Genomic DNA, 26,241 nt, shown 5'->3' with positions numbered 1-26,241 from the left:
GCCAGGAAAGAAGCACTCACATCACTCTGCAGGTCATACACTGTCTTGGCATGGACGACGTCGTTCTGGTCGGGCAGGCAGGTCCAGCGGTGCAGGGGGTGCCGGTAATCGGCGTCGCTCACCAGCTCCTGGCACTTCTTGGCCAACACGATCCCCAGCATGTCCACAGGGGTGCTGAAGTTTGTCTTGGACTTCTCAAAGTCCTTCTTGTACTCCCTGTCACTCTGGATCTTGGCCACGTGCATCGACCACACCATCTTGGGGTCGTCCTCGATGTTGCGGGCCCCGATGTGGTGGCCCAGCTGCTTTCTGTAGGCAGTTTTGTATTTGTACTGGTGGAAGGTAGAAATAACAATTACCACCTCTTTTCAAGCTGCAGTTTTAATTTCTCTGTTGTTAATATTGTGGTTAATCACTTTGCATCTAATAAATGCTCATTTTCTTGTTTATTTCCCCAACATTTTTAGCATTTTATATAAGGTCCCTCAAATATTATGGGATCTTTTACAGTTATATATTATGACATTTTAAATTATTGTATTTAATTTAATTAACTTTACACCATTAAGGATTACAAGGCCTTGGAGGAGGGTAGCAAAATAAGTGTGGTAAAATTTTAGACCTCTCCTCCTTTTAAACATAAAACATGTTAATCCAAAAGTATATCCCCCCTCAATGCCCCACTATTATTTTTCCTATAAGTCTTACCTCACTGGCAATGTCCCTGGATGCCTTTGCTGCCTGGAGAGGGATGGCATCAGGAGGAAGGTCATAGCCCTTCTTCTTCAGCTCTTCATATCCCACCTTGTAACGTTTCTGTTGGAAAAGGATTCAAAGGAATCATTGCAAGGATATTTTTCCACAGAGTTTTTGAACAGTGCAACTTTACACCCCGACTATTGAAAATAAAGCTTGGGTTTCCAAACACAGCTTGATCAAATTAAATTCCATACCTTGCCATTAATTACATGTATTTTGTAACTGATTATATATATAAAAATTATTATCTGAATGTTTTCTGATACCTCATTCAAGATCAAAATTTCCTTCTACTAAATATATTAATCTGAATGACTCACAGAGGTGAATAGTAGAGCCCCATGATTCTCTACACCCAATTTCCAATGCAGTTATTTTTGTTTTCCTGAGTTCTCATGATAGAGCTCTTGATATTTCTTTACCTTTGCATATAGTCTGTGTTTCTTCCTTTGTAGCCAAGATTTTTATGTGAATTACAGAATCTTATGCAATTCTAAAGAGGCAATTTAATATAATCAGACATTTCCACAGGAATGACAGACTTACTAAAATGTACTGAATATCTACAATATTAACATGATGAGTGGGGATCAAAGAGAAAACTGGTAACATGTTGGATATTTTCCTAGTATTTTTTTATGTTCTGGCAACTTCACTTCCACTTTATAATTCAGCAGTTCCCCCTCAGTCTTCCCAGTACATAAGTTTTCTCAGGAAAGACCCCAGGTGTGTTTATAGCTGTTAGAATTGCAGAATGACTTGATTGCTTTGTAAACTAAAGGCACAATCATAATTCCAGCAAGGAAACATTGTAGAGACACACTTACATCACTTGTGTTAATCAAGTTTGACTTAGCCAACAAAATTTCAGGAGTATCAGGCATGATGTGAATCTGAGTCTTGTCCTTGTTCCAAGCTTCTCTGTAGAGGATCTGAAAGATCAAACAAAAACCTTGTCTGATCCAAGATTCCCCTTGGAAGACTAATTTCAGTTTATCTTTTCCCTGCAATAGCAAAGCAAAGCTGTACTATGCAAGAATTAGGGATGTAAACAACACAGGAGATTAAAATCAAATAACACAAAGACTTCTTGGTGAAATACAACCTATTTTTTCTTCTTTACATCCATGTAATGCCAAGACAACAGCATTAAGGCAATATATCTACATACTACCTAGAAAAGGTCTTGTTTGTAGCTATTACTGGGTAAGTTATTCAGCACTAAAACCTTGATCTGAACAAGGCACGGTGGCAACGAGCAGGGTGGCACTGACTGTAAATATCTGCTATTTGTATATTTTAAGCACATGTTTTGATATGGAGATCATTTAAAAATGTCTATTAATGTAAGTATTCATTGAATCCCACATTCTGTCTCTAGAGGCAACTCACATCACTTCTGTTTTTGGCATTAGACTTGGCCAAAACGATATCCATGGCATCTGGGATACTCGTGAACTTGATGGTGTCTGGGTGCTGCCTGTACTTCTTCTCACTCAGGATTTCAGAAGCTTTCTTGTTCTTCTCAGCTTCCAGAGATCCCAGAGGACTCCATCCAATGCCCCTGAGCCATTGCAGATCTGACTTATACAAATTCTGTTAAGGATGAAAACCAAAGCCACAACAGATTATTTCACTGTTCATTGATGAAAAGACTAACTGGTATTTTAGCTTCAGTCTGATCTATACTGACATCAGAGTTACCAAAGATATTTTTCCAAAAAGCAGTAATTATTTTACAGGAAAATAAGTGAATTAAACTCAGAGGAAGCTTACATCACTCTGCAGTTCATTGACCCTCTTGGCCTCGGTGACATCAACCTGGTCTGGCAGACAAGTCCAGCGGTGCAGGATCCGTTTGTAGTCGATATCACTGACCAGTTCCTGACACTTCTTAGCCAGGAGGAAGCCTAACATATCCACAGGCATGTTAAACTTGGTCTTCCACTTCTCAAAATCTTTCTTGTACTCCCTGTCACTCTGCATTTTAGCTACTTGCATGGACCACAACATCTTGGGATCATCCTGCAGGCTGCGGAACCCGATGTGGTGTCCCTGCTGCTTGCGGTAACCTTCCTTGTACTTGAACTGCAATGAGAGGGATTGATCATCAAATCACAAGGGTAAAACAGCAACAAATTCTCTCATTCAATTGCCATTACCAATTAATTACTCCTGGAAGTGTCCAAGGCCAGGTTGGATGGGGTTTGGAGCAACCTGGTCTAGTGAAAGGTGTCCCTGTCCATGGCAGGGGCTGGAACAGGATGAACTTTAACATCCCTTCCACCCCATTCTGTGACTTTATAACTCTACAAAAAAGTAACTTGTTATGGCATTTCAGGTAGTTTTAGTAGCCACTTGATCAAAGGGCACCACTTGGTGACAGTGAATGCTCTCCCAGGAGAGGAAGAGGGCATAGCTAGAAGGTCTCCTGTGCCAACTGATTCACAGTCACTGAATGCTCAGAATTCCTAAGATTGACACACTGAAATACTTTGGTGAATAACATCATCAACAATGAAAAATGCAGATGCTTAAGCACTGGAAACATTTCCTAATGATTAATAAAATCTCTTGCACAAGTGCAGGAGCTGCACTCATGCCAAGTTATGGTAACAGCAGCACGTGTGTCACCACATGTGTTTCAGAGCTGGGAGGAGGATTTCTCTGTGGCCCAGCTAATTGGGCCAAATTTGCTGCTGCTTTGAAAAGGAAACATCCAAAAGAGCAGACAGCTCCTCACTTTGTATCACTAACAACTCCATGGATGGACCACAAACTTTGCACTTGTTAAGATGCCAGAGAAACCCCTGTTAAATTGTTTTCTGCACCGACAAGAACAGACCAGGAAGGAGTTTTTTGTCAGCAATTTTGGTGTGGACTCCAAGCCACACCTTAGAGAGAGGTGTGTCTCAATCCAGTGTGACTGTAGGTTATAGCAACTACATCAGGTGTGTGTCAGAGTCAGAAATGCTGCTTACATCACTTGCAATGTCCCTTGAAGCTTTGGCAGCTTTCACTGACATGGCTTCAGGTGTGAGGTCATAGCCTTTCTTTAGCATTTCCTGCCAGCCCAGCTTGTAGAGTTTCTAAAATTGAAAACAACAGGAATTAAAAAAGTCTTAGTAATATGAATGTCACCTTCTATTTAGGTACACTAATGATCCATATTACCAAATTCTGGTCACTTCACAGGCTTCACTTACAATGGAAGGGTTGCTAGAATAGGGACTGAGAAGTGGGAAACTGATAAACAAGGAATACTGCTCTTCCAAGGTTTAGGGTAGGCATTAAATAGTTTTTTGCCATTGCAGCAGCTTCCTACTAGAGCTTATCTTGGGGAATTTGAAACATATACACCTGGGATAACTGTCCAATTGGCTTAACAAAATTGTAATTTGTAAGGGTTTCGTGCAGCCATTCCATAGTCAAGTAAGTCTGTGCACAGTGGATTTTAAGGACAGGCACTTGCAAGTCTAAGATTTCCCTCTGAGCAATGAAGAAAAGCAAAACCTGAGGATTTTTTTCTGGTACAATTGTCACTTTCTCCTATTTGAAAGCTGACAGAAAAGAGGGAATCACTGCATCTATTTCTTTTCCCCAAGGTTAAAAATACACACAATTAACTTTATTTTACAATTACAATTAACTGTAATTTTACAGTAAGGAATTTTTAACTGATTTTATGTTAAGCACAGAGTGTGGTTTATGCAATTCCAGATTTCCAAAACAGGATTTACATTTTCCATACATTATAATGCAATTTAGTCTGTTAGTTTGTAGTCTGAAGCTGGTACCTAATGTTACTCTTAAAATATTACTCACATAAAAACTCTTGCCTCTGTTCTAAACCCCCAGCAGGTATTAATTTAAAATGTTAATAGGAAGAATTAAAAAACTCTACCTGACTGTAGTTTGTCTTGTTCTGTTTTGCCTGGAGAATATCTGGTGTATCTGGCATCACATGGACCTGAGTTTTATCCTTCTCCCAGGCTTGAGTATAAGCATGCTGTGGATAAAAAGTACATCACAAATGTTAATATAAATGACAAAAGATGGTTCTTTAGGGGTTTTCACCTTACCATTTGTGCACTTTGTGTACTGAGGGGTAAAAAGACATGTGCTGGCTTAGATTTATTTTACTATGTTATGACCTAATCCAGAATCAGCTGAATTATTATCCAGTCTTGCTTCCAATGCAGTCCAACTATCAAGATTTTCAGGACCAGTAATTTTTATATAAGAATGGGAAGAATAGAGCTTGGAGAAAAGCGAGAAAAGATTTTTCAACAATGCTATTTATCAATAACTGTTTCACTAAGAAACAAAATGAAGAAAGAGGAGCCTGTGACAGTTGTTTTTCCCAGTGAAATGCTGCTCCATAAAGGTGGTGACAGAGACTTAGAGACTGTTAGAACACATGGATTCTATGTGAATATTTGCCCAATTTCCCCCATAAATACTCACTTTGTTCATGATATTTGCATTCTGCTTTGCAAGGACCAAGTCCATGGCATCACTGGGTTTGGTGAAGGAGAACTGGCTGGGATGCTGGCGGTACTTCTGATCGCTCGCAATCTCCGTGGCTTTCTTGGATTTCTCCACATCCAGGGAACCAACAGGACTCCACCCAATGCCCCTGAACCACTCCTTGTAATCCTGCTTGTACTCATTCTGCCAAGAGAACACAAAAGGAAAGGTTACAATTCCCTCTCAGGCACATGGTGGGACTCCTGGGGACAGGCCTGTGCAGGGCCAGGAGCTGGACTCGATGACCCTTGTTGGGTCCCTTCCAACTCTGGATATTCCTTGATTCTGTGCAACAGCTCACACAAAACCATCCAAAAGACAGTTGTGATGTAAGAACAGGACAAAAGCCCCAAGAATTAAAACAGAAACTTACATCACTCTGTATCTGGTTCATGTTTCTGTAGAGCTCCAGGCTCATGGCATCTGGCAGGAGCATGTACTGGTGGATCAGGCGCTTGTAGTTGGTGTTGGTCACACGGCCTTGGGCCTCCTTGGCTGCCACCACGCTGAGGGCATCACTGGGAGTCTGGTACTGGGTCTTGCCCATCTCATAGGCCTTCTTGTACTCCCTGTCTGACTGCATCTTGGCCACTTGCATGTAATGCACAAGCAATGGATCATCCTGGAGGCTGCGGAAGCCCACCAGTTTGCCCTTGTCTTTTTCATAACCTAATTTGTATTTGTACTGTAGGAGAACAGAAACAGAGGCTTCAGTTTGTTTAGATTGGACATTAGGAAGGAATTCTTGGCTGGGAGGGTGGGGAGGCCCTGGCACAGGTTGCCCAGAGAAGCTGTGGCTGCCCTTGGATCCCTGGAATGTCTAAGGCCAGGTTGGACAGGGGCTTGGAGCAGCCTGGGATAGTGGAATGTGTTGGGGTTGGAACTGGATGATCCTTAATGTCCCGGCCAACCAGGCCATTCCATGATTCTATGATTCATTTGCTTCCTAAGGAATATCTATTTTATAAGGAAAATACCCCTCCCCTCAGATTAAAATAAGATTTTGGCATAGTTAAAACATCACAAAGCATATAGAGGTGGTGGCTTTGTCCTCTTACTCTTAGGGTGCACTCTAAAGCAAACCAGATGTCTGGGGTGCCTTCAAAAGCAGGGTATTTAAACCACTTTCTTAAAATATGTTACAATGTATATTAAAATGTATTACAATATTTATTACAATGTATTGCAATATATATCAAACACCTCAGAATTATTTACAAGCCAGAGAATAAAGAGACTTCATATATTTGGCATCTAAAATTGAATTGTGTCAAGAATTGAACTCTTTACAACACCTAAAATGGATCATTTTTGATTTTAAAGAACTTACATCACTGGCAATTTCCCTGGAAGCTTTGGCAGCTTTAATAGGGATGGCATCAACTCTGAGGTCGTATCCTTTCTTCCTGGATTCTTCAAATGAAGATCTGTACATTTTCTGCCAAAAGAAGGAGAATCATCTTTAAAAAAGCAAAAAAATTGCATGTTTTCCACATGGACAAATATTGGGGAAAAGTTATATCTATTAGGATGTCAGACTAAAAAAAAAAAAAACAAACAAACAAAAGACACAAATATGTCTCTTTCTGCCCACATTAAATACACAATTACAAGCAATATTTTATTTAGCAGATGCAGATTTAACAACTGGCTACCAAAACCTGTCTATAATTTCACCTGTTACCAAAAGAACAGGTCCAATCTGCAAGAATGTCCAGTCCAGTACAAAACCTTGTGCATGGGGAAATAAAACAATAAATAATAAATGCATTAACAAACATGAATAGTACTCAAACTGTACTATCCTGTTAGCAAATGTTATATTTTAATGACCTACCTGAACATTTCATCATCTGACTATAAATAATATGGGTTTTACCTGGCTACTTTTGGTATTTAATTTTGGGGAAGGCAGCAGGGAAAAGTAAAATTAATAACTTTTTGGGAAATAATTAAATTTTAGCAAGGTGAGAATTAGAGAGACTTATTCTTGCTGTCATCTCACCTATTCCTAATAAAAAATTAAAAGCAAGGTCAGAGCCTTACAAACAGTACTCACTTCACTTATGTTAAATGCATTTGCTTTTGCCAGAACAATCTGAGGAATATCTGGGGTGATGTGAATTTTCTTTTTGTCTTCTTCCCAGGCTTGTTTGTACTTGTGCTGGAAGGATTTAAAAAAAAGGATGTCAGCATCTCTATTTATTAAATAAAACAGTTTAAAAGGCTATTACCTATTTGAAATATTTGAAATGTCACCTCACCTTGACACTGAGGTGATACTAAATATCTCTTATTTATTTTTATCTTCTTATCCTTACCTTTTATATTTTTTATTTTATTATTAACATTTATCCTAATAATTTTTCTCTTTATTTTAGCACTTAAAATATCCTCATTAACTGCAAAAAAATTGATGGTTTCTAAAATTGTGCCTACAATAAGATTGACTCTTACATCAGGTGGAGTTTGTTTCTTACTTCTGCAAACCTAAATGAATTTTGCTGATTCCTTTCTCACCTCATCCATGATTTTGGCATTATTTAAAGCCAAGACCATGCTCATGGAGTCCATGGGAACAGAATATTTCAGCTTGTCCGGGTGCTGCCGATATTTCTTCTCACTGACAATCTCCATGGCTTTTTTGTTCTTCTCAGCTTCCAGGGAGCCCAGTGGGAGCCACCCTACCCCCTTCATGGTTTCATCATACTCTGCTTTGTATTGATTCTGGAGGCAGAAAGAAAAAACACCCCCCCCACACATAAAAAAAATCTGTAAATCCTGATATTTCTTCCTGTTTGTAAACTTTGGAAGCACAAGATAAAAGCTATTAATGAGAAATTAGGCTTTTCCTGTGTTGGCCAGCACACAACTATTGCTCCTGAAGAGGCTGGTGGGACCTGTAAGGAGTAAATATCCATTTTACTTTCATAAAATTACTTATTTTTGAGCTGAAATGCTTTAGCAATAGGTGCAATTTCATATTTCAGAGTCTGGAAAAAACAAAACAGCTATAATTGAAGAACTCATTTAATTTACTACCTTTTAGTATATAAACTGAACTAATTCAACTAAGAAAATAGAATTATTTATCTTAATATTTATTTTAGTTGTTCCCTGCTAGTCAGGTTCCCTAGACCTTCCCAGCTACACATAATTCTGATAATCTTTGGAAAATAATGGTTCCAGACCGGTCACATCCCAACCTACTGTTAATCCACTATCATAATACATATTGGATTATAAATCTATCTAATCTCACAGTGTTCTTTCATGACTGAAGCATGGCTGTGTTTGCAATGCAAAGGTTGAAGACCCTCTTACTCACATCACTTTGCAGCTGCATCATGTTTTTGGCCAACTCGACGCTCATGGCATCGGGCAGGACGTTGTAGGTGTGGATCAGGTTTTTGTAGTTGGCATTGGTAGCCACTTCCTGGGCTTTCTTGGCTGCCACCACACTGACCATGTCCACTGGGGTATGGAAACTGGTCTTGGCCTTCTCATAATCCTTCTTGTATTCCCGATCCGACTGCATCTTGGCCACCTGCATGAAGTGCACCAGCTTGGGGTCGTCCTCGAGGCTGCGGAACCCGATGTGCTTCCCCTTGGCTTTCTCGTAGGCCAGTTTGTACTTGTACTGAGGAACAACAGCAAAGACTTCAATTCCAAACTGCACTGTTAAGCTCAGTCTTACCACTGAAAACATCCCAGGACCTCAGGTCTGGCCATTTGAACTGAATTCCAGTGAATGGCATCACCCAACTCACATCGCTGGCGATGTCTCGGGAGGTTTTGGCAGCTTTGATCGGGATGGCATCAGGCTGCAGGTCATAGCCCTTCTTCTTGTCCTCCTCCCAGCCAGCTCTGTAGAGTTTCTAGTTCCAAATATAAAAGAGAACAAGCATTACAAAGGCAGAACTACTGAAGTGTCCTACATCTGAAATTAAACAGTTTTTCAAAAGACATTAAAATGACACTCAGTGCCCAGCATGAGCACAGGAACTCACATCACTCATTGTGAGCTGGTTCACTTTACACTGCAGGATTTCTGGGGTATCTGGCATAACGTGGATGGTGGTCTTCTCTTTGTTCCATTTATCTGTGTAGAGCCTCTGCAATGAAAAGGTCACCTTTAGCATTGAAAAGGTACTGAACTCTTATTTAATGAATTTGCTTTTGTTTTGCTCATTTGCAATAATTAATATTTTACAGAAAGTCCCATAAGCATCATAAATAACCTTCACAAATATGAGTGCTGAGGGGCAACGTTATCTCCCTCCTTCCTTTAGTACTTTGAGAAATTTGTAAAGTATGTTTTGAGAACTAATAAATTTTGCAAATGGGAATTCTTCCCTGCTTTAATGGAAAGAATGATTTTTATTTCACAGATGCTTTTTGCATGGTAGATATGGAATAAGGATCAGTGGTGTCCCAGATAACTATGGATAAATGTAAACAACTCCACTTTTAAAGGAAAATTGTACAAAACTGACAGAATTTCAGGGGTTTTTCAGCTCACTGATTATTAAAACTTTCTACAGAAAAAAGCCAAGGTCACTAAAGCATTTTAAATTGCGAGAAGACATCTTTAATCACATACACAAACAAGAAATCTTTATAAACAGATGAGGAAACTCCCTTAATTATGAACAGTCTGAGGCTTCCATGACTTCTCAGTGTCCAGTCTTAACCAAGCAACCATTACAGCCACTGGAAACTTCAACAATTTCAGTGAGAATGCACAACTCTACAAGCCAAAGATCCAAACTCCGGCTCATCCATGATCACCTGAACAGCTTCTCACCTTGTTCATGGTCTTGGCATTTTGCTTGGCAAGCACTTGCTCCATGGCATCTGTGGGGATGGAGAACTTCAGCTGGTCGGGGTGTTGCCTGTACTTCTTCTCACTGAGGATCTCTGAGGCTTTTTTGGCCTTTTCTACCTCCAGGGACTGGATTGGTATCCAGCCAACTCCTCTCAACCAGTTATTGAAGTCAGATTTGTACAAATTCTTTTAAAAAGTAAACAAGGAAACACAGTGAGGCAAAGAAAACGACAATATTTCTGTCATTACACAGAAACACAAGTAAGGTCTCAAAACTTCTCCTGGTCGTTCAGTTTTGAGGGGAAATTTAGAGCTAAATAAAACTTAAATATAATAAAGTCAGTATTTAGACACTGTACATAACCTATGATCTCTGACAGGACAAATAATAATCACAGTAATAACACACTGTAATTATAAAATGACATGAATTTGCTGGGAATTGGAAAATATGTAGAGATATAAGGAAAGTTGTTACTCACTAGATAAGTTCCCTAGAGCTTATCAGCTACACGTGATTCTGATCATCTTTGGAAAATAAATGGTTCCAAACCAGTCACCTACATCCCAATCTACTGTTAACCTAATATAATATATACTGGATTATATAAGTGATTTTTTTAGCCTTAAAAGGTTAATAGTGTAACACAGTAATTATGAGAAGAAGAAAATAATGAGCTGCTTAATGATTACATACATCACTCTGAAGCTGCATCGCGTTCTTCGAGAGCTCCAGGTTGACAGCATCAGGTAGGAGGGTGTAATTGTGGATTGGCTGCTTATAGCCCATGTTTGTAACCACTTCCTGGGCCTTCTTGGCCGCTGTCACACTGAACATGTCCAGGGGAGTGTGATATTTGGTCTTGGTGACCTCATAGTCCTTCTTGTACTCCCGGTCCGACTGGATTTTGGCCACGTTCATGTAATGAACAAGTTTGGGATCGTCCTGGAGGCTGCGGTACCCGACCTGTTTGCCTTTGTCCTTCTCGTAGGATTCCTTGTACTTGTACTGGAGACACAGGAAAAGAGAGGTTTGTCCACTTGGGAAAGAGGAAACATACTTTTGATGATTTTAAAACACTGAGTTGCAAAGTATTAACCATTGCAATTCATTCTACAATCTCATAAATTATCTACATGCCCTCTCTCACCATTGCCACTGAAATTCGATATTCCACTGCCATGGACTTCTAACCCCCAGGGACATTCAGCTTTTAATTAAGATATTATATAAACTATGATGTAATAACAATATCATAATAAAACAACAATATAATATAATATAAACTATAATAATAAATTTTTGACCCCCCTCACCAAACAATCAGATACCCCAATATTCAATTGGGATATTCAAGAGGGGGGTGGAAGAGTCACTTGCAAGCTTTTGCTAAAGCAGAAGGACAGGTCTCCAGCAATTAAGAACAGAGCATAGGATAATAATAATAGTAATAATAATAATAATAATAAATAAAGTTTGAAATGAGCTGGTGAACCCTTGAAGCAGACAATATGCTACAGAAAGCTGCAGTGCTGTAAATGACACTCACATCACTTGCAATATTCCGAGAGGCTTTAGCTGCAATAATGGGAATGGCATCAGGTTTCAGGTCATATCCTTTGGCAAGGGTTTTCTTCCAGTCTGCTTTGTAGTTAGCCTTGGAGGGGAAAAAAAGAAAGGAATTCACAATGTTAGGAGCAGCAATTTTAACCAAGTGTTTAAGTCATTATTTTTATTACAGTTACGGAACCAAAATATTCAGTTCAGTCTGAGAAATTTCAAGGAAAAACGTTCTCCTGCACAAAAACTGCAGTTCTATTTGGATAAATAAATCTGCTACAAAGACAATCATTAAATCCACAAGCATTTTTGGAAATTTTTATTTAGAACAACTTCATCAGTGGCATTTTTGCAAAGCCTTTTCTCATTTGACCGAACCTTCAGAAATTTTTTTCCTGTCAGCTTCAAACACAGTCCTTGTGGTGTGAAACGACTGAAGAAAGCAGTCTGGTTGAATTTTTATTATCAGTTTGGACAGAATATTTGCATTTCAAGGCTATTAAAGGCAATAGCAGCTTTTATCTAGCTCCTGGAAGGCTGATAATGCCACCAAAAATTTAATATCATAAAGGCAATACAATTGATACTGTCAGTGGAGATCTTTATGGTGTTGGATGGATGCAAGTAGGGAGGGAAAGCAGGCAGACTGGTAGCTGAATGGCAGGAAAAAGCATTCTTATCTTCCTAGTGGAATTCCCCTTTAAAAGCCCAGCAGCAGGAAGCAACACTCAGAGACCTTGTACTGCTTGCCCGTGTAATGGTTTATATAAAAATAAATTATATAAGTCTCCTAAAGTATAGGAATCTGAATAACATCATGCTGGTTTTCTCACTCAGTTTACAGCAGTAAAGCACTGAAATGTGTTTATGCTCATGAATGCTCAGACAGTTCAAAAATTTGCTTAACAAGCACAAAAGCAAAAGTTGAGCTGAATTCAGAGCTTGGGCATTTGAGACAGGAGAGGAATAGCACCACTTTTCAGATCATATCCCCTTGCTTTGAGTTCTTCCAATCCCATTTTGCAACAGTTCTCGAAGAAAAGGTGAACTTAACAGAAACTTCATTTGGATCAAGAGCTCTACATTCCAAATATACTCACATCACTGATGTTGTAGGCATTAACTCTGGCCTGGATGAAATGGGGCACATCAGGAGGGAGGTGGTACTTGTGAATTACTTCTTCACCTTTGGATTTATACAGTATCTGCCAAGAAAAATAAAAAAAGAAATTTAGCAGCCCAAAATTTAATTGTAGATTAAAAAACTACTTAAAAAGGTGTGATTTCCAGGTGATTTTCCACTGGAACTGTGAATATACACACACAGTCACCTAGACATTTATTTCAGGAGTTCTCTTAAAACTGGATGAAGTGAGAGAGGGCAGAAATTGGTAATGTTTGCTGAGTTTACTTACATCACTCAGCTGTTTGCTGTTAATCTCTGCTTGCTTCTGTACTGGAGAGTCAGTGACTGCAGTGAATTTGATTTGATCAGGATGCTTTTTGTAGGTGTGCTGAAGGAAGATAAAAAATACATTGGCAAAAGAGGCATAGAAAGTATTTTCTGAGTATTGATAAAGTAAATAAAATTATGAATAAAGTAACTTAAGTACTTTCAAAGGATTCATTTTAAAATATGTTGAGTTAAGCAGGTGAATGCTTGAGGTTCATTCTTCATTTTGGAACTATTCCTTTAATTGTATGGTTTTACTTATTAAAAAAGGGATTGTGCACTATCTGTCTCGAACACTAGATGTCACAAAAGGCTCGAAAATAGGGATGGAGGTTTTTAAAAGTCGCTTAAGCTCGTCAAGCCAAATTGAAAAGCACTGAAGTTAAGAGGAATCACTCAAGTAATTTCTACTCCTGTTCTTTACTTACATCTTTGCATTGCTCCAACTTCTTAATCGCTTCATACTCTTGAGTTATGGTCTGGGGGAAGTAGCATTTTGTCTTTTCCTCCTCATAATCTGCTTTGTAGTTTTTCTAGGAGCAAAATCAACATTCAGTAAGAAACCACAACTGAGCTTTCTCTGAAAGGAAGGTGTGGGGGGGAAAACAGGACAACGGCCACACTCACATCGCTCTTCATAGCTTCGACTTGCATGCAGTGTGTGTGATATGGGTCCTCAAAGCTGCCCAAATAGTGCCCCAAAATATTCTTTTGATAGGCCTCCTTGTATTTCACCTGGCAAAACAACCCTGAGTTGATAAACAAAAGTAATCCAGAGGGTCAGGACTGAAGGACACAACATAAATCAAATACGTACGTCGCTGAAATTCTTCAGAGCGGCATCGGTCTGGAACTTGGGGGTGTCACAGTAATTCATCTTGTTACCTTTTGACTGCTCATAGGCTTCTTTGTATAATTTCTGTAAGAGAAAACAAGGTCAGATAATGCAGGAGATTTCACTGCAACTCACCCACAGCACGTTAAAAATTGCAAGAGGAAACCTGTGAAATGGTTGCAAAGAGAAGATTTCCCGCAGGAGTGAGGAACAGCTGGTACTATTTTCCCAATGATTTTTTAAAGTAACTTTTTTTTAGGTTTGTAAGGGAAGCCAGAAAGGTCTGACTAATGGTTTTTGAAGTTCTGACACTGAAAAATATGTGATCTCTTTCCATGCAGATGAAAACAGCAAGAGGAGAGAAATTGAGAAGGCTGTTACAGTGAGTAACCAGAACACAACATATGTAAAAGTACCACGTATTTTATCATGATTGTATCAGTTGAAATTCCTTAAACCAGTAAGGGAAGAACTTCCCTCTTGTGATCCATTATCCACAGGTATCTAAATTAATTATAAAGTAACTAGCTATCCACATGCCACTGCTACAGCCCCACTCATCCCTGGAGAAATGACTCTTTACTTGACCTGTTCTGGTTGGGGGGCACCTCATGACAAATACAAATACAAACACAAAACTAAAACTACTAAGAGATGCAAAGGAGAGGCCTTGGGAAGAAATGAAGAGTTTGGTCTCTTGGACATGACTGAAACTCATGATACTTACATCACTGAGAATATTGCCTGCAGCTTTTAATTGCTTCAGCAATGGGTTCTCTGTAGCAGGAAGCACATTATAATCTGCAATGGCTTTCTTCTTTTCATAGTCTGCTCTGTATTTTACCTTGAAAAAAATAAAAACAAAAAGGGCAGGGTTTTAAAAATCAGTATTAAAAGCCAAATGTTCACTAACCTGTGTAATTGCCCAGAGAAGCTGTGGCTGCCCCATCCCTGGAAGTGTCCAAGGCCAGACTGGACAGGGCTTGGAGCAACCAGGGATACTGGAAGGTGTCAGGGCTGGAACAAGATGGGCTTTAAGGTCCCTTCCAGCCCAACCCAGTCTGGGATATGATTTTAATCTATACCATAACCTTGAATTTTTCAGAAAAAAATGCCCCTGGTTACATAACTTCCCATTCATGGTGGCAAAGGACCATGAAAGGTCCTGACAAAACAGTTTCAGCACCGACTTGTCTGACTGTGGGACTGACTGTTCTCCAGCTGAGCAAATGGCACACCCAGAACTCACCTTACTGACGTTCTCTGAAGCTTTCTTATTGGCTTCATACTCTGGGGTTTCAGTCTGCATGAAGTAGATTTGGTCTTTCATGTTTTCAAAGTCTTCCTGGTACTTTCTCTGTTGGGAACAGAGACAGACAGAAAACAACGTATCAAACGTGCTTACTTTGCAATCAGACACCCACAAAGTGGCTTATTTAGGAAAGGAGAAATAGCACCAGAGGAGCAGGCAAATTATATCAGTATCTTCCATGTTAACACAGACAGAGGATAAAGCTGGTCAAGATTCCCTGAAGAATCCACTCACCATACTTAGATTTTCTGCATTCATTTTTGCAATGGCCACGTCATAGCACGGAGTTTGACTCCACTTGCCTTTGACTTTGTTTTTATAGTCCTTATGGTAATTAATCTATAAGGAAATAAAACAATCAAATTTAATCCCCAAGACACAGATTCATTTTCACTTGACAAGTTTGGTTGTCACAGTTGTATTTTTAAAGTTGCTTCACATTTTACATCTGCCTTCTAAACACTTCAGTAGCTACTGTCAAAAACACTTTAAACATGATTTGACCAAACCACTTCAGGGTTCAGTTATTGCTCTTAGTTCCTCCCCTGACCTAAAAAGGGTAAATAGGTGGCACAAATAAGCTCTTTTTGAACAAAGTCATTAATAAGAAAATCTCTCTGTGATACTTCACTAACACATTCCTTTAGTTCTGTTTTCTCACTGCTCACATAATACTGGGACACAGTATTGCCCATTAGTTAAGTAGGAATTTACTGTTATTGCTGTTTATTATTTTACTCATTTCGAAGAATTATGATACTGATCTTGGGGTTTACATGTTACAAAATCTTCTTGATGACAATTTACCTTTTAAACTGTGGAATCGTAAGATTACAGAAGTTTTCTCTAAATGAAATTATTTCACCTTCCAAATGGGTTCAGTATATTTTATGGGTGGTTCTGCATCCAGAAGTGAACAGTGTAACTCTCTAATCTTAAGGAGCAGATAATGTTCAATATACAATAAAATAAATAAAATCATGCTTGTCCTAAATTCTGAACTGAGTTAAAATCCTAATTCTGCCTTACAAGATTATACAATTTGGTTCCATTTTCTTCAGCAACTTTGGTCTTCCTGCATATCTCTTCTTTCTCTTTTTCTCTCTTTAGGTACCTTTTTGCCTCTCTAACTCCCAAAGTGAGGTATCCACAGGAAAAGCCACTGCATCCTACTCACATTGCTCAGCTGCCTCGTCACCTTCTTGGCCAGTTCCACATCAGGGGGATCTGGCAGGGAGGTAAATTTGGCTTTCTGCTCATCGTGTCCTTTTTTGTAGACAATCTGCAAATGGGGAAGAAACAGAGAATTCCAGTAACTGCCAAGCTGAGCATCAGAACATTCAGCTCTGCTCCCACCCCATTAACTGCAGCAGTTCTGCCCACAGCCACTGCAGCAGGAACCCCTTCAATCAGCAGTGAACATCTGCAAAATTCACTGAAATCTGGACCTGAAAACCCTGACTGGAGAGTTCCAGGTATCCAAATATCAGCAAATCCCACAGCCCTGCCAATTCCTGACTTTGCTTATTGCTGTTTTAGAGACAGATTTGCAGACTCACAATGGTGAACTGGACTTAAGAGTCAACCCTGGGAGGGAGTTTCTCCATTTGAAATCATTTTTTTCAAATATTTAATTTAAAATATTATAAAACTATAGTGTAGAATAGAAATAATCTATCAAGTTATGCCAGAACCCAACTGTGTTTGGTACTCACATCACTCAGAGACTTCTGAGCCTGGGCCACCCTCCTGAGCTCTGGGCTGTCGTTGTAGGGATAAAACAGAGTTTTGTCTCCTTCCCACTCCTCAGTGTAGAGTTTCTGAAACCCAGGAGAATGCTCATTATGAATTAATCTGTGCCTTGGAAAGCTTCTCTCACTTCAGCTGCTTAGAGCTGGCATTGTTTTCTCTTACCTTGCTGAACATTGCTGTGTTTTTTATTGCATTCACAAGCTCTGGAGCATCAGGGGGCAGCAGGTACTTGTCCTTATTCTCCTCCCAGTTCTGTTTATATAACACCTGGAAGGCAAGATCAGCCAGTTGGTCACTCAATCACTAGAAAATTATTTACTTTTGTGAATATTGTGTAAATATTGTGAATAAACTACCAGCTCTTGAGATTATTTCAAAGTGAAAGCCTCATTCCAGTGACATTTGAAGGCAGCAAATGGGAACATTTAAGACTGTATTTATAAGATATATTTATACCAACTTCTCTGCTGTCCCTCCCTGTGCCTCTAAATTGCTGTATAAACATTGCTTTAGCTCAGAACTTTATTCATATCAGCAACTTCACGATCCACAGTCAAACCCACTCACCTTGCTCACTTGCTGGGACACTTTCTTGGCATGTTCTATATCCATGGCCTTTTCATCCACGTGGCAAATAGTCCTGGCAATTTCCCCAGCCATGCGGTATTTAACCTGGAGGCACAAAAAAACAACTTATTCTACAGCAAAACTGCTTTTTTTCCTCTTAAAGAAAATCAGAATATCAACGTTTTGACACTTAATGTTGTGAGCATCCCAAACCTGAACGGAGCTGGAAATGAAGCCTACGGAAACCAATGGATTTGGGGAATTAACTGAGGAAGAAATGCAGCTTTGAGAGAGGTTCAAGAGATGGGATTCCAAGCTAGAGGTGGTGCCTGTCTGTGATCATAGAGCTGTTTCTAAGAGCACTTCCACTGTATAATGAGAGGTCCATCCCAGGATATGCAGTGTAGCTCCATTTCCCAGTCCATTCCCGTGTAAATACTGGCTGTAGTGCCAAACCCACATAGTCACAATTCCCATGGCAAAACAGCAGTTTGGTTGGAATTATCACTTCTTATCCAACACCCAAAATTCAGACTTAATTTGCTTCTTACCTACTCACTGAACATTGTTTTCTCATGCAGTTGCCACCCACCTCACTGAGCTGGTCCTGCACTTTCTTGATCCTCCGAATTTCTGGGGTATCAATTGTGGAAGCATAAGGCTTTCCTTTCTCTTTTCTAAATTTTTCTTTGTACTTGTTCTGGAAGAAAACAATGACAAACACAAATAAGACACAGCCTGAAGCTCTGACAGAAATCTACTGGCAATTATTGCCATATTTATCTGGTTAGGATAAGAATTTGGGGTGATTATTTAGTAACAGAAATGAGCATTACTCAATTACATTTGCAATTGTGCTTATTTTAACCAATTTACTTTATTCCATCTGAAACAACAGAAAAAAGTCCATCTCTAACTTCAGTCTGGCTTGGATCACCTTTAATTGATTATATTCTCCTTAGTAGCTTAATATTGATATTAAGCTACTGTTAATAATAATTATATAAAATACATTAAAATTATATATTTAATTGATATATTAAATCTATAATTGATATTAGTATAGATCCATTATTGCATGATGATTAAGAGCTGACTATTGGTATTATTATTATATTAAGTATAAAATTAAAAATAAATTTAGTCTTTTGCAACATAATAATCAAATAATCCCTATCCAATCTTTCCAGGGTGTTCCCCAAGAAATCAAAGACATGGGACAATCTTACCTCACTGAATAGGTCCTTCATTTTGTTGCTGTGTTCCAGGTAAGGCGTCAAAAACTTGGATGGGTCCACTTTTGTCCGGATTGTCTTTTTCCTGGCTGGGGGTGCTGCATCCTTCCCAGAAGGTTTGTCCTCCTTGACAGTGTAGGTGGTTGTGGTAGTTTCAGGACCTGTGAACTCTGTGCTGACAGTCTCAGTGATCTCAGTGACCACCTGGGAATAAAGAAATCAAAATAATTACTTGCTTTATAGCTCTGAAAATTCATTATTATAAGCATTTTTCACCTCCCTGAGCGAGTAAAAGGATGCTCAGCTTATCCAGATCCACGTGGAGACAAAAAACCAGTGACATTTTTCCTGCTGGGATTATCCATTATTCCTACTATACATCACCCAACCTAAAAAAGCCACAAGGAATTAAATGTCTGGCTGGTTTCTGTATCAAACTCACGTAATTATTCACCAGAGGATCTGGAAGCTGCCTCTGTTTAATATGTATAACTCCCAATGAATTTAAATAGTTTATATTCTTGTTTATCAACAGATAAACATTATTATGGTCTGCAAGCAATAATTTTAACACTATGGTTCTAATGAAAAGTAACTAAAAATAATTATTACAACTTAAAAATGTGCTCCAAAATCACCTAAATGAGAGTCAGATTTTATTTAATATGAAATTTTTTATAAAAAAATTGACTTTAAGGTCAGATTTCTGATAGCTGTTTGCAGCAATATGAGATAGAACTGAAAATACATCAAGAATTGAACATTTAATAGCTTTGGTTTCTGCACAAGCCTATGCCATAAAGAGTATTTCATGGTAACATAGGAGAGAGTTGAGATATATCTATTTTATAAATAGAATTTCAAATTGTGGCAACAAATCCTTGGTGACCCAAATATTTGTTACCAGTGACATAAAGAGAAATCTGCAAACCATCAGTTTTTTTGGGAAATTGCCCAAGGGGAAGGGAAGAGAACTGACACATGTAAAGTGGTCCTCTAGATCATCCCACAGCAGAGGAAATAAAGTATTAAACAGCAACTCTTCGGTGCTATTTGTGAGTTTAATGTGAAAAATTAAACCTCAGAATAGAAAAAGGCTACTAATTTAGAGTTACACATTAATTACATGCATATAGATGCTACATGAATAACGAAAGGGACCTTTACCTCATGTGGCTCACCCTCCTCAACAACTGTCTCCTCAATGTAGTACTGTTAAAAAAAAAGAGGAAAAAAATCATTGTTAGGTCAGATTAGCAAACTGTAGTTTCTGTAAAGCTGTTTTAAAACCACACTTCTGGAGGAACAGAGTTGCAGTTCACAGGTACTGATGGAGTAATTCTGAATATCCGTTCATTTTTTGCATTAATGATTGGATTTTTTTCCATACGTTCCTCAACTAATCATCGTCCAAGTAATTAATGAAGGATGTTATCTAATTTTACCCACAAGAGGGAAGGCAGTGATGACCACAGTAAAAGAATCAGCATTTAAACTCCAGCATTTTCCAGTTGTTTGGTGATGCTCTGAGGGGGCTGTAGCAGGTTTCTCTAAGCCTGTTCTCGGAGTTGTTCCTACCTACAGATCCTTGAAGGATACCAATAATTACTGGCTGCCAGTTATGCTTTGTCCTACTGATCTCAACTCTGAGCCTGCTAATTTTCAACCCACTTTATTGTCCTCTATTTACCCCACATCTCATGAATCTGGTGATACAAAGAGGTCTCCCTGAAGCAGTCGAGATACACAACCTTCACTGCTCTCCCCTTGTCCACAGCAGCTGTGAACTCATTATAAATACTAATGAGATGGGTCAACCACTGTTTTGCCCTTGATAACTCAACGTTTACTGCTCCTCACGACCTTCATGTCTTTCGTGTGTTTAGAAATAGCTTCTCAAATCATTTGCTCCCAAAGAATGAAGTGAGGTAATTCTCTGGATCTTCCTTCTTGCCTTTCTTGAACATCAAGTTGAAGGAATGGAGTTTGTAATGTTTTAAGTCTTTATGTTCCTCCCAAGTGTCCTGATCCTGCTTCCACCTTCAGTATATTTCTTTTTTTTTTGTGATTTTGCTCAGTCTGGGGCTCCGCGTTCCTCCACACCAGCCTCCTGCTGTGTTTGACTTCCGCACTTCGGATTGAACCATGTGCTCTGAGAAAATCATTTTAGAAGATGGTTCAACTCCCCTGGGCCCCACAGGATCTTCCCTGAACAGCCCCAAATGTGTCCTTCTGAAGTTTGGGATTGTAATTCTGTTTATCTTCCTCACTGTTCTCTGAATCTTCAACTTCACGAGTCCTGTGGTCACAGCAGCCATGGCTGCCCTTGACCTTGGCATCTTCCACCACTTCTTGCTTGGTTGTGAGTAGTAGGTTCCACAGAACATCTCTCCTAGTTGGGAAACGGAGCTGGGGAAGAGGCTGGAGCAGCAGGAGGGGCTGAGGGAGCTGGGGGGGCTCGGCCTGGAGAAAAGGAGGCTCAGGGGGGACCTTCTGGCTCTGCAACCCCCTGACAGGAGGGGGGAGCAAGATGGAGGTTGGCTCTTCTCCCAGAGAACAGCACTACAGGAAACAGCCTCTGGTTGTGCCAGGGGACGTTTAGATTGGATTTGGGGAAACATTGGGGTGGACTTGATGACCTTGGAGGTGTTTTCCAGCGTTAACAACTCCGCTATTCTCCGTCCTTAGGCTCGCCCTCCATCACCCCCGAAGGGAGCCCCGAGCCGCCATTTCCAGCCGCGGCCGCGCGATGGCGCCGTCGGGCGCTAAATGGCGGCCGCGCTGAGGGGGCCGCGCGCCGATCGGGGCTTCGCCCTCAGACATCTCCGCCCTCAAACGTCTCCGCCCTCAAACGTCTCCGCTCGCTGCCAGTTGAGGGGAAAAAAGCATTTACGGACATTGCCCCACCCGCTGTAGTAACCGGCATGGATCGTATCCATGAGGTGCCAAACTGCCAGAAAGGAGAAAATGTAAAATGTGGGGTTCGTGTTTGGAAACCTCCTCGGCGATACCTGCTCAGGGTCACTTGCCAAAAGCTGCGGCAGCAAAAAGCCCTTTGAATCGAGACCTAAAAAAATTCTCATTGAAATTTAAGCCCTTTCGCCAGAGCTGTTCCTCAAAGTTAGTTGATGCGACCGGCTCGTACTTCCCAACCTGTGATATATTGGGTTGTTTGGGGGCGATTTCTGCTCTCTTGCCCAGACGTGCTGGACCCACCTTCCAAAAACTTTCTGCAAACCTTCCAATTCACCTTCCACCAAACCTTCTGCAAACTCTATAAAACCTTCCACCAAATCTTCTGCAAAATCTTCCACCAAACCTTCTGCAAAATCTTCCACCAAACCTTCTGCAAAATCTTCCACAAAACCTTCCACCAAACCTTCTGCAAAATCTTCCACAAAACCTTCCACAACACCTCAAGTAACTCACCAGCAAAAGTTTGTGTCATTCCCGTCACAAAACGGCTACGACGTCAAGTACGGGTTAGTAATTCCCGAGAAATTAAAAAAATAGTATCTTAGAATGCTTGGCGTTGCCTCAGCTACTCAATATTCAACAACCATCTTCTAATTCTTTCAGAAGATTAATTTCTGATACAACTCTTGGAGGTTTAAAATCATGAGTTTATATAAAAGTGGGCTTTTAGTTAAGAAAACTCTGGAAAGGTTTAATTTGCCTTAAAATTGCACCAAATGCTGTTGTTCCTCTTTTATGTAACTTCTCACCATGAGTACCCTGAGGGAAGCTACTAAAAAAATGCCACCTTAGTCTGTCTGAGGGATGTGGTTGCAGCAAGGTGGTCACTGAAAATTAAAAACAAAGGATGAAACGGGGCTGTGTGGACAGAAAGCCCAACCATAACATAATTCCAGCTGGAATAAATAAACTTTGACAGCAAATAAATACCTATTACTGAGAGCACACAACGCTCAGGAAGCACGAAGGCAATTATAAGTGCTAATAGGAAATTTAATGAAGGCTGGTGTTTTGTAACTGGGTGATACAATGCCTTTAAATGGACTTTATGAGTGGTAACTCTTTATTTTCCAAAACATATTTAACTAATCCATTTGGCTTTACTTCATTCACTGTTTGAAATTTTTAAAGTCTGCAGCCAGGGCTCAGTGCCCTCACATCACCTAAAATCAACAGCTTACCGAACACAGTGTGCTGACAATGGGTTGTGAGATGTCTGCATTTATACTCTTCTTCTTTTCCTCAAACACAGCAATTTGCTACAATAACTTATGTATTTAATAACACATAAGTTAATTTCAGAATAGCAATAATGCAACAGGTAAGACCACTCTGTTGACTTCATGGACTGTTTCAATAGCAAAGTCATCGCTCTGGTGGCATTTGCTCATAATCCTAAACTGTAAATTCCCCAGTTCCTGGGGATTCTTTTAGTTGAACTCTCAGTTTAAATGACCTCTTGGCAAATTAATCCCTGATGGAACTCCACAGGCAAAGAATCAAGGAACCACAGAATGGTTTGGATTGGAAGGGACCTTTAAGCCCATCTTGTTCCAACCCTGACACCTTCCACTATCCAGGTTGCTCCAAACCCCATCCAGCCTGGCCTTGGGCACTTCCAGGGATCCAGGGGCAGCCACAGCTTCTCTGGGCAACCTGGGCCAGGGCCTCCCCACCCTCCCAGGGAAGAATTGTCCCCCAATATCCCATCTAACCCTGCCCTCTGGCAGTGGGAAGCCATTCCCCTGGTTCTGCCACTTAAATCTGGCTCCATCTCTGCAACTTCTAAGGCTGAACCTGGTCATGGTCCCTCGGTGGCACAAACCTCCTGCCTTTCTGCACTGCAGTGGGCACAGAGGCAAGGCTAGGAAGGGGCTTCCAAAGTCATCCTCTCCAGCATGGATTGGGTGACAGAGGGCAAGCCAGCAGGGAGAAGAGATGGCCCAGTGCATCTATAATTAAGCAGAAGAGTAATGAGGAAACCTTGTGCTGTGGGTGTAGGAGGGTTACAGTCCTTATTTAAACTCAGAAACTATGGCAGGAACCAGCAGACTTTGCTCCGCTGAGAGCAACTGTTGTTGTTTGTTGTGGGTTCTTTACTGATTAAGCCATTTAATAGATATCTAATCATCCCCTAATCTTCAGAGAGCAAACAGCCACCTATGCTCCTGAGCAGAGTCTCATTAAAGTGATTAATATATTCATTCACAAGGCAGGAAACAATTATTTCTACTCTTAAGATTTTCTCCTTACCTCCACAACTTCCTCATATTCTTCTTCCTCCATTCTGAAGGTTTTCTTCTGTCTCTCCCCCACTCACTAGTCATGCAGCAAATAAAAATATGAATAAACAGGATTAGCCCAAAAGTACCATGAAAAATGACAAATCAAGCTCATAAAGCACCTGGGGTCATGGTTAGTAACTAGTCAGATCCTAAATAAAGCTGGGATCTGGCACTACTTTGATTATTATGGAAAAACATGGGATTAAGTTTCAAATATACTGATATAAGTTACAATTTTGGACAAATACTTCATTCCAATAGTTGTAACACCAATACTGGAATCCAATGAAAATAAAAAAAGAAGAGATTTCTTGAAGTGTGATTTGGGTTCTTTATTACACCAGAATTATATGAAGCATTTTTCTTTTCTCTGTGACTATTCTCTCCTCTTTCATTTTATTATTCAAGCTCCTGTTTGAATGGGAGCTTTATCTGTATATTCTGTGATATTCATTCATAAGTGAAAGCCTAATGTAGAAAAATATAATAAATATTTTTTTTAAGCATCTTTTGGTTAATGAGGCAATTTCTGTCTTCCCAGCATTAGCCTATATTGATTCTCTGGGAGGTTTTTTTTTTAAGCTCTTGTGGCTTTTTTCTCTCTGTTTCTTCAGACCTGGAAAAGATGAAATTCCACAGAGTTGGCTGAATTACAAAGCACAGATTACTGTCGAAAATTAATTAACACACTGATTTTGCTGCGAGGCAGAGCTACAATTTTCCACCGGAGCCTGCAGCCCTGTTTCTAATGCTGGGAGGGGATGAGGCTTTGGAACAGCTGCTCCTGAGTCCAGGGATATTTGCCGTGTAAGCTAATCCCGCCAACTGCCCGTTGAGTTTAGCTGGTTACACTGCAATTCCTTCTGAGGCAAGGGAAGTCGAGTAACCCAGGTTAAATATAGGAACATGGAATACTGTCCCTTTTTAGTTTCCAGTGAGGTGAGAAAAACTGCCAAAAAGTTAATTTGTTGAACCAGATCATTAACTATTAAAATAAATCAAGAATAACTCCATTAATGGGCGGCAAGTTGTGTGAAAAAGTAGGCCAAAGTGAGTGATTAAAGCCAAGAAGTAGGGATTGCATATAAGGATATAAACTATAAAAACTATCACAGTTATAACCTTCAGTTACACTCCCAAACACAATTCCAGGTGCTTTCCTCCTCCTGCAGCCTGCAGCTGGTTATCCAGGCAGAAGACTTGTCTTCCATGGGCAAGGCATGACAACTACTCCCAAAAAACTACCAACTGGGGAAACAGCTTGAGGTCCTGCTCTAAGGAAAAGAAGTCAAACACGATTAAAATGTTCTTACCAGCAACATCCAGCAAATATCCTTTGGAGCAAAGCCTCTCCAGCCTTCCCTCCTGAGCAGCAGTGGGAGAGAGCGAGCGGGTGCAGCGGCTCCCGAGGACACGTGTGGCCAGCACGGCCAATCCGGCTCCAGCCCGCTCCAGTTTCAGCCCTAAATATACTTGGTGACCCCGGAGCAGCCACCTGTTCCCAGCAGCATGGATGGAAAGGGAGCTGAGCACTTCGGTGCTCCTGAGGAAACCAAAACACACCAGAGTCTGGCCTGGCTTCTCCAGGTCTCTGCTGAAATGGACCCCCCAGCAGACCAAGGGAACACTCCAGTGGAAAAAACATGGGTGTTTTCTTCCTTCAGAGTTGATAAGAACAAGGAATTTGAATTTATTTCATTCCTGTATTGTACCTGAATCAGAACTGTCCCAATTCAAGAATCCCGGAACTTCAGAGCAAGGAGTCTGGGCTGAGAACTAAATTTTCAGTATAAATACATCTTTAATTCTACCCTGTAAGTTCACCTTTGTCAACTCGATGCAAATCACCTGTCAATATTTTTATCACTTACAAAATGTTTCATAGCTGAAGGCACGGACCCAGGAACACAGGAAAAGTGCTACTTGCATGGAAAAACCTGCAAGGAACCCAATGAACAGTCAAACTCACAGAACCACAGACCATGCAGAGTTGGAAGGGACCCACAAGGACCATCCAGTCCAACCCTCAGCCCTGCACAGGACAGACCCAGGAGTCCCACCCTGTGCCCCAGAGGATCATCCAAACCCTCCTGGAGCTCTGGCAGCCTTGGGGCTGTGCCCACTGCCCTGGGGAGCCTGGGCAGTGCC

General features: G+C 40.3%; 1 protein-coding gene across 1 annotated transcript in view; it reads right to left on the bottom strand.

The window, feature by feature from the left end:
* The window catches only part of NEB (nebulin), a 100,599-nt gene extending 75,128 nt beyond the window's left edge, over positions 1-25,471 (bottom strand). Inside the window, exons 1-35 of the mRNA XM_029962189.1 lie at positions 25,407-25,471; positions 24,062-24,127; positions 20,000-20,044; positions 18,827-19,036; positions 18,190-18,297; positions 17,598-17,702; positions 17,193-17,297; positions 16,994-17,098; positions 16,456-16,560; positions 15,513-15,617; positions 15,216-15,323; positions 14,694-14,810; positions 13,949-14,050; positions 13,759-13,866; positions 13,560-13,664; positions 13,094-13,192; positions 12,779-12,883; positions 11,668-11,775; positions 10,815-11,126; positions 10,097-10,303; positions 9,300-9,404; positions 9,060-9,167; positions 8,618-8,929; positions 7,810-8,016; positions 7,349-7,453; positions 6,620-6,727; positions 5,663-5,974; positions 5,227-5,433; positions 4,664-4,768; positions 3,741-3,848; positions 2,536-2,847; positions 2,152-2,355; positions 1,587-1,691; positions 709-816; positions 21-332 (exon numbers count right to left, since the gene is read on the bottom strand). Of these exons, the coding sequence (XP_029818049.1) occupies positions 21-332; positions 709-816; positions 1,587-1,691; positions 2,152-2,355; positions 2,536-2,847; positions 3,741-3,848; positions 4,664-4,768; positions 5,227-5,433; positions 5,663-5,974; positions 6,620-6,727; positions 7,349-7,453; positions 7,810-8,016; positions 8,618-8,929; positions 9,060-9,167; positions 9,300-9,404; positions 10,097-10,303; positions 10,815-11,126; positions 11,668-11,775; positions 12,779-12,883; positions 13,094-13,192; positions 13,560-13,664; positions 13,759-13,866; positions 13,949-14,050; positions 14,694-14,810; positions 15,216-15,323; positions 15,513-15,617; positions 16,456-16,560; positions 16,994-17,098; positions 17,193-17,297; positions 17,598-17,702; positions 18,190-18,297; positions 18,827-19,036; positions 20,000-20,044; positions 24,062-24,094 (5,010 nt within the window). The 5' untranslated portion in view covers positions 24,095-24,127; positions 25,407-25,471. The remainder of the gene's footprint in view (positions 1-20; positions 333-708; positions 817-1,586; positions 1,692-2,151; positions 2,356-2,535; positions 2,848-3,740; positions 3,849-4,663; positions 4,769-5,226; positions 5,434-5,662; positions 5,975-6,619; positions 6,728-7,348; positions 7,454-7,809; positions 8,017-8,617; positions 8,930-9,059; positions 9,168-9,299; positions 9,405-10,096; positions 10,304-10,814; positions 11,127-11,667; positions 11,776-12,778; positions 12,884-13,093; positions 13,193-13,559; positions 13,665-13,758; positions 13,867-13,948; positions 14,051-14,693; positions 14,811-15,215; positions 15,324-15,512; positions 15,618-16,455; positions 16,561-16,993; positions 17,099-17,192; positions 17,298-17,597; positions 17,703-18,189; positions 18,298-18,826; positions 19,037-19,999; positions 20,045-24,061; positions 24,128-25,406) is intronic.
* Positions 25,472-26,241: the final 770 nt, after the last annotated feature.

The sequence above is a fragment of the Manacus vitellinus genome, unplaced genomic scaffold (genome assembly GCF_001715985.3).
Source record: "Manacus vitellinus isolate BGI_N305 unplaced genomic scaffold, ASM171598v3 scaffold_43_pilon, whole genome shotgun sequence".
Classification (NCBI taxonomy): Eukaryota; Metazoa; Chordata; class Aves; order Passeriformes; family Pipridae; genus Manacus; species Manacus vitellinus.
Note: the sequence above shows the minus strand (reverse complement) of the source record. Positions and strands in the feature narration are given on the sequence as shown.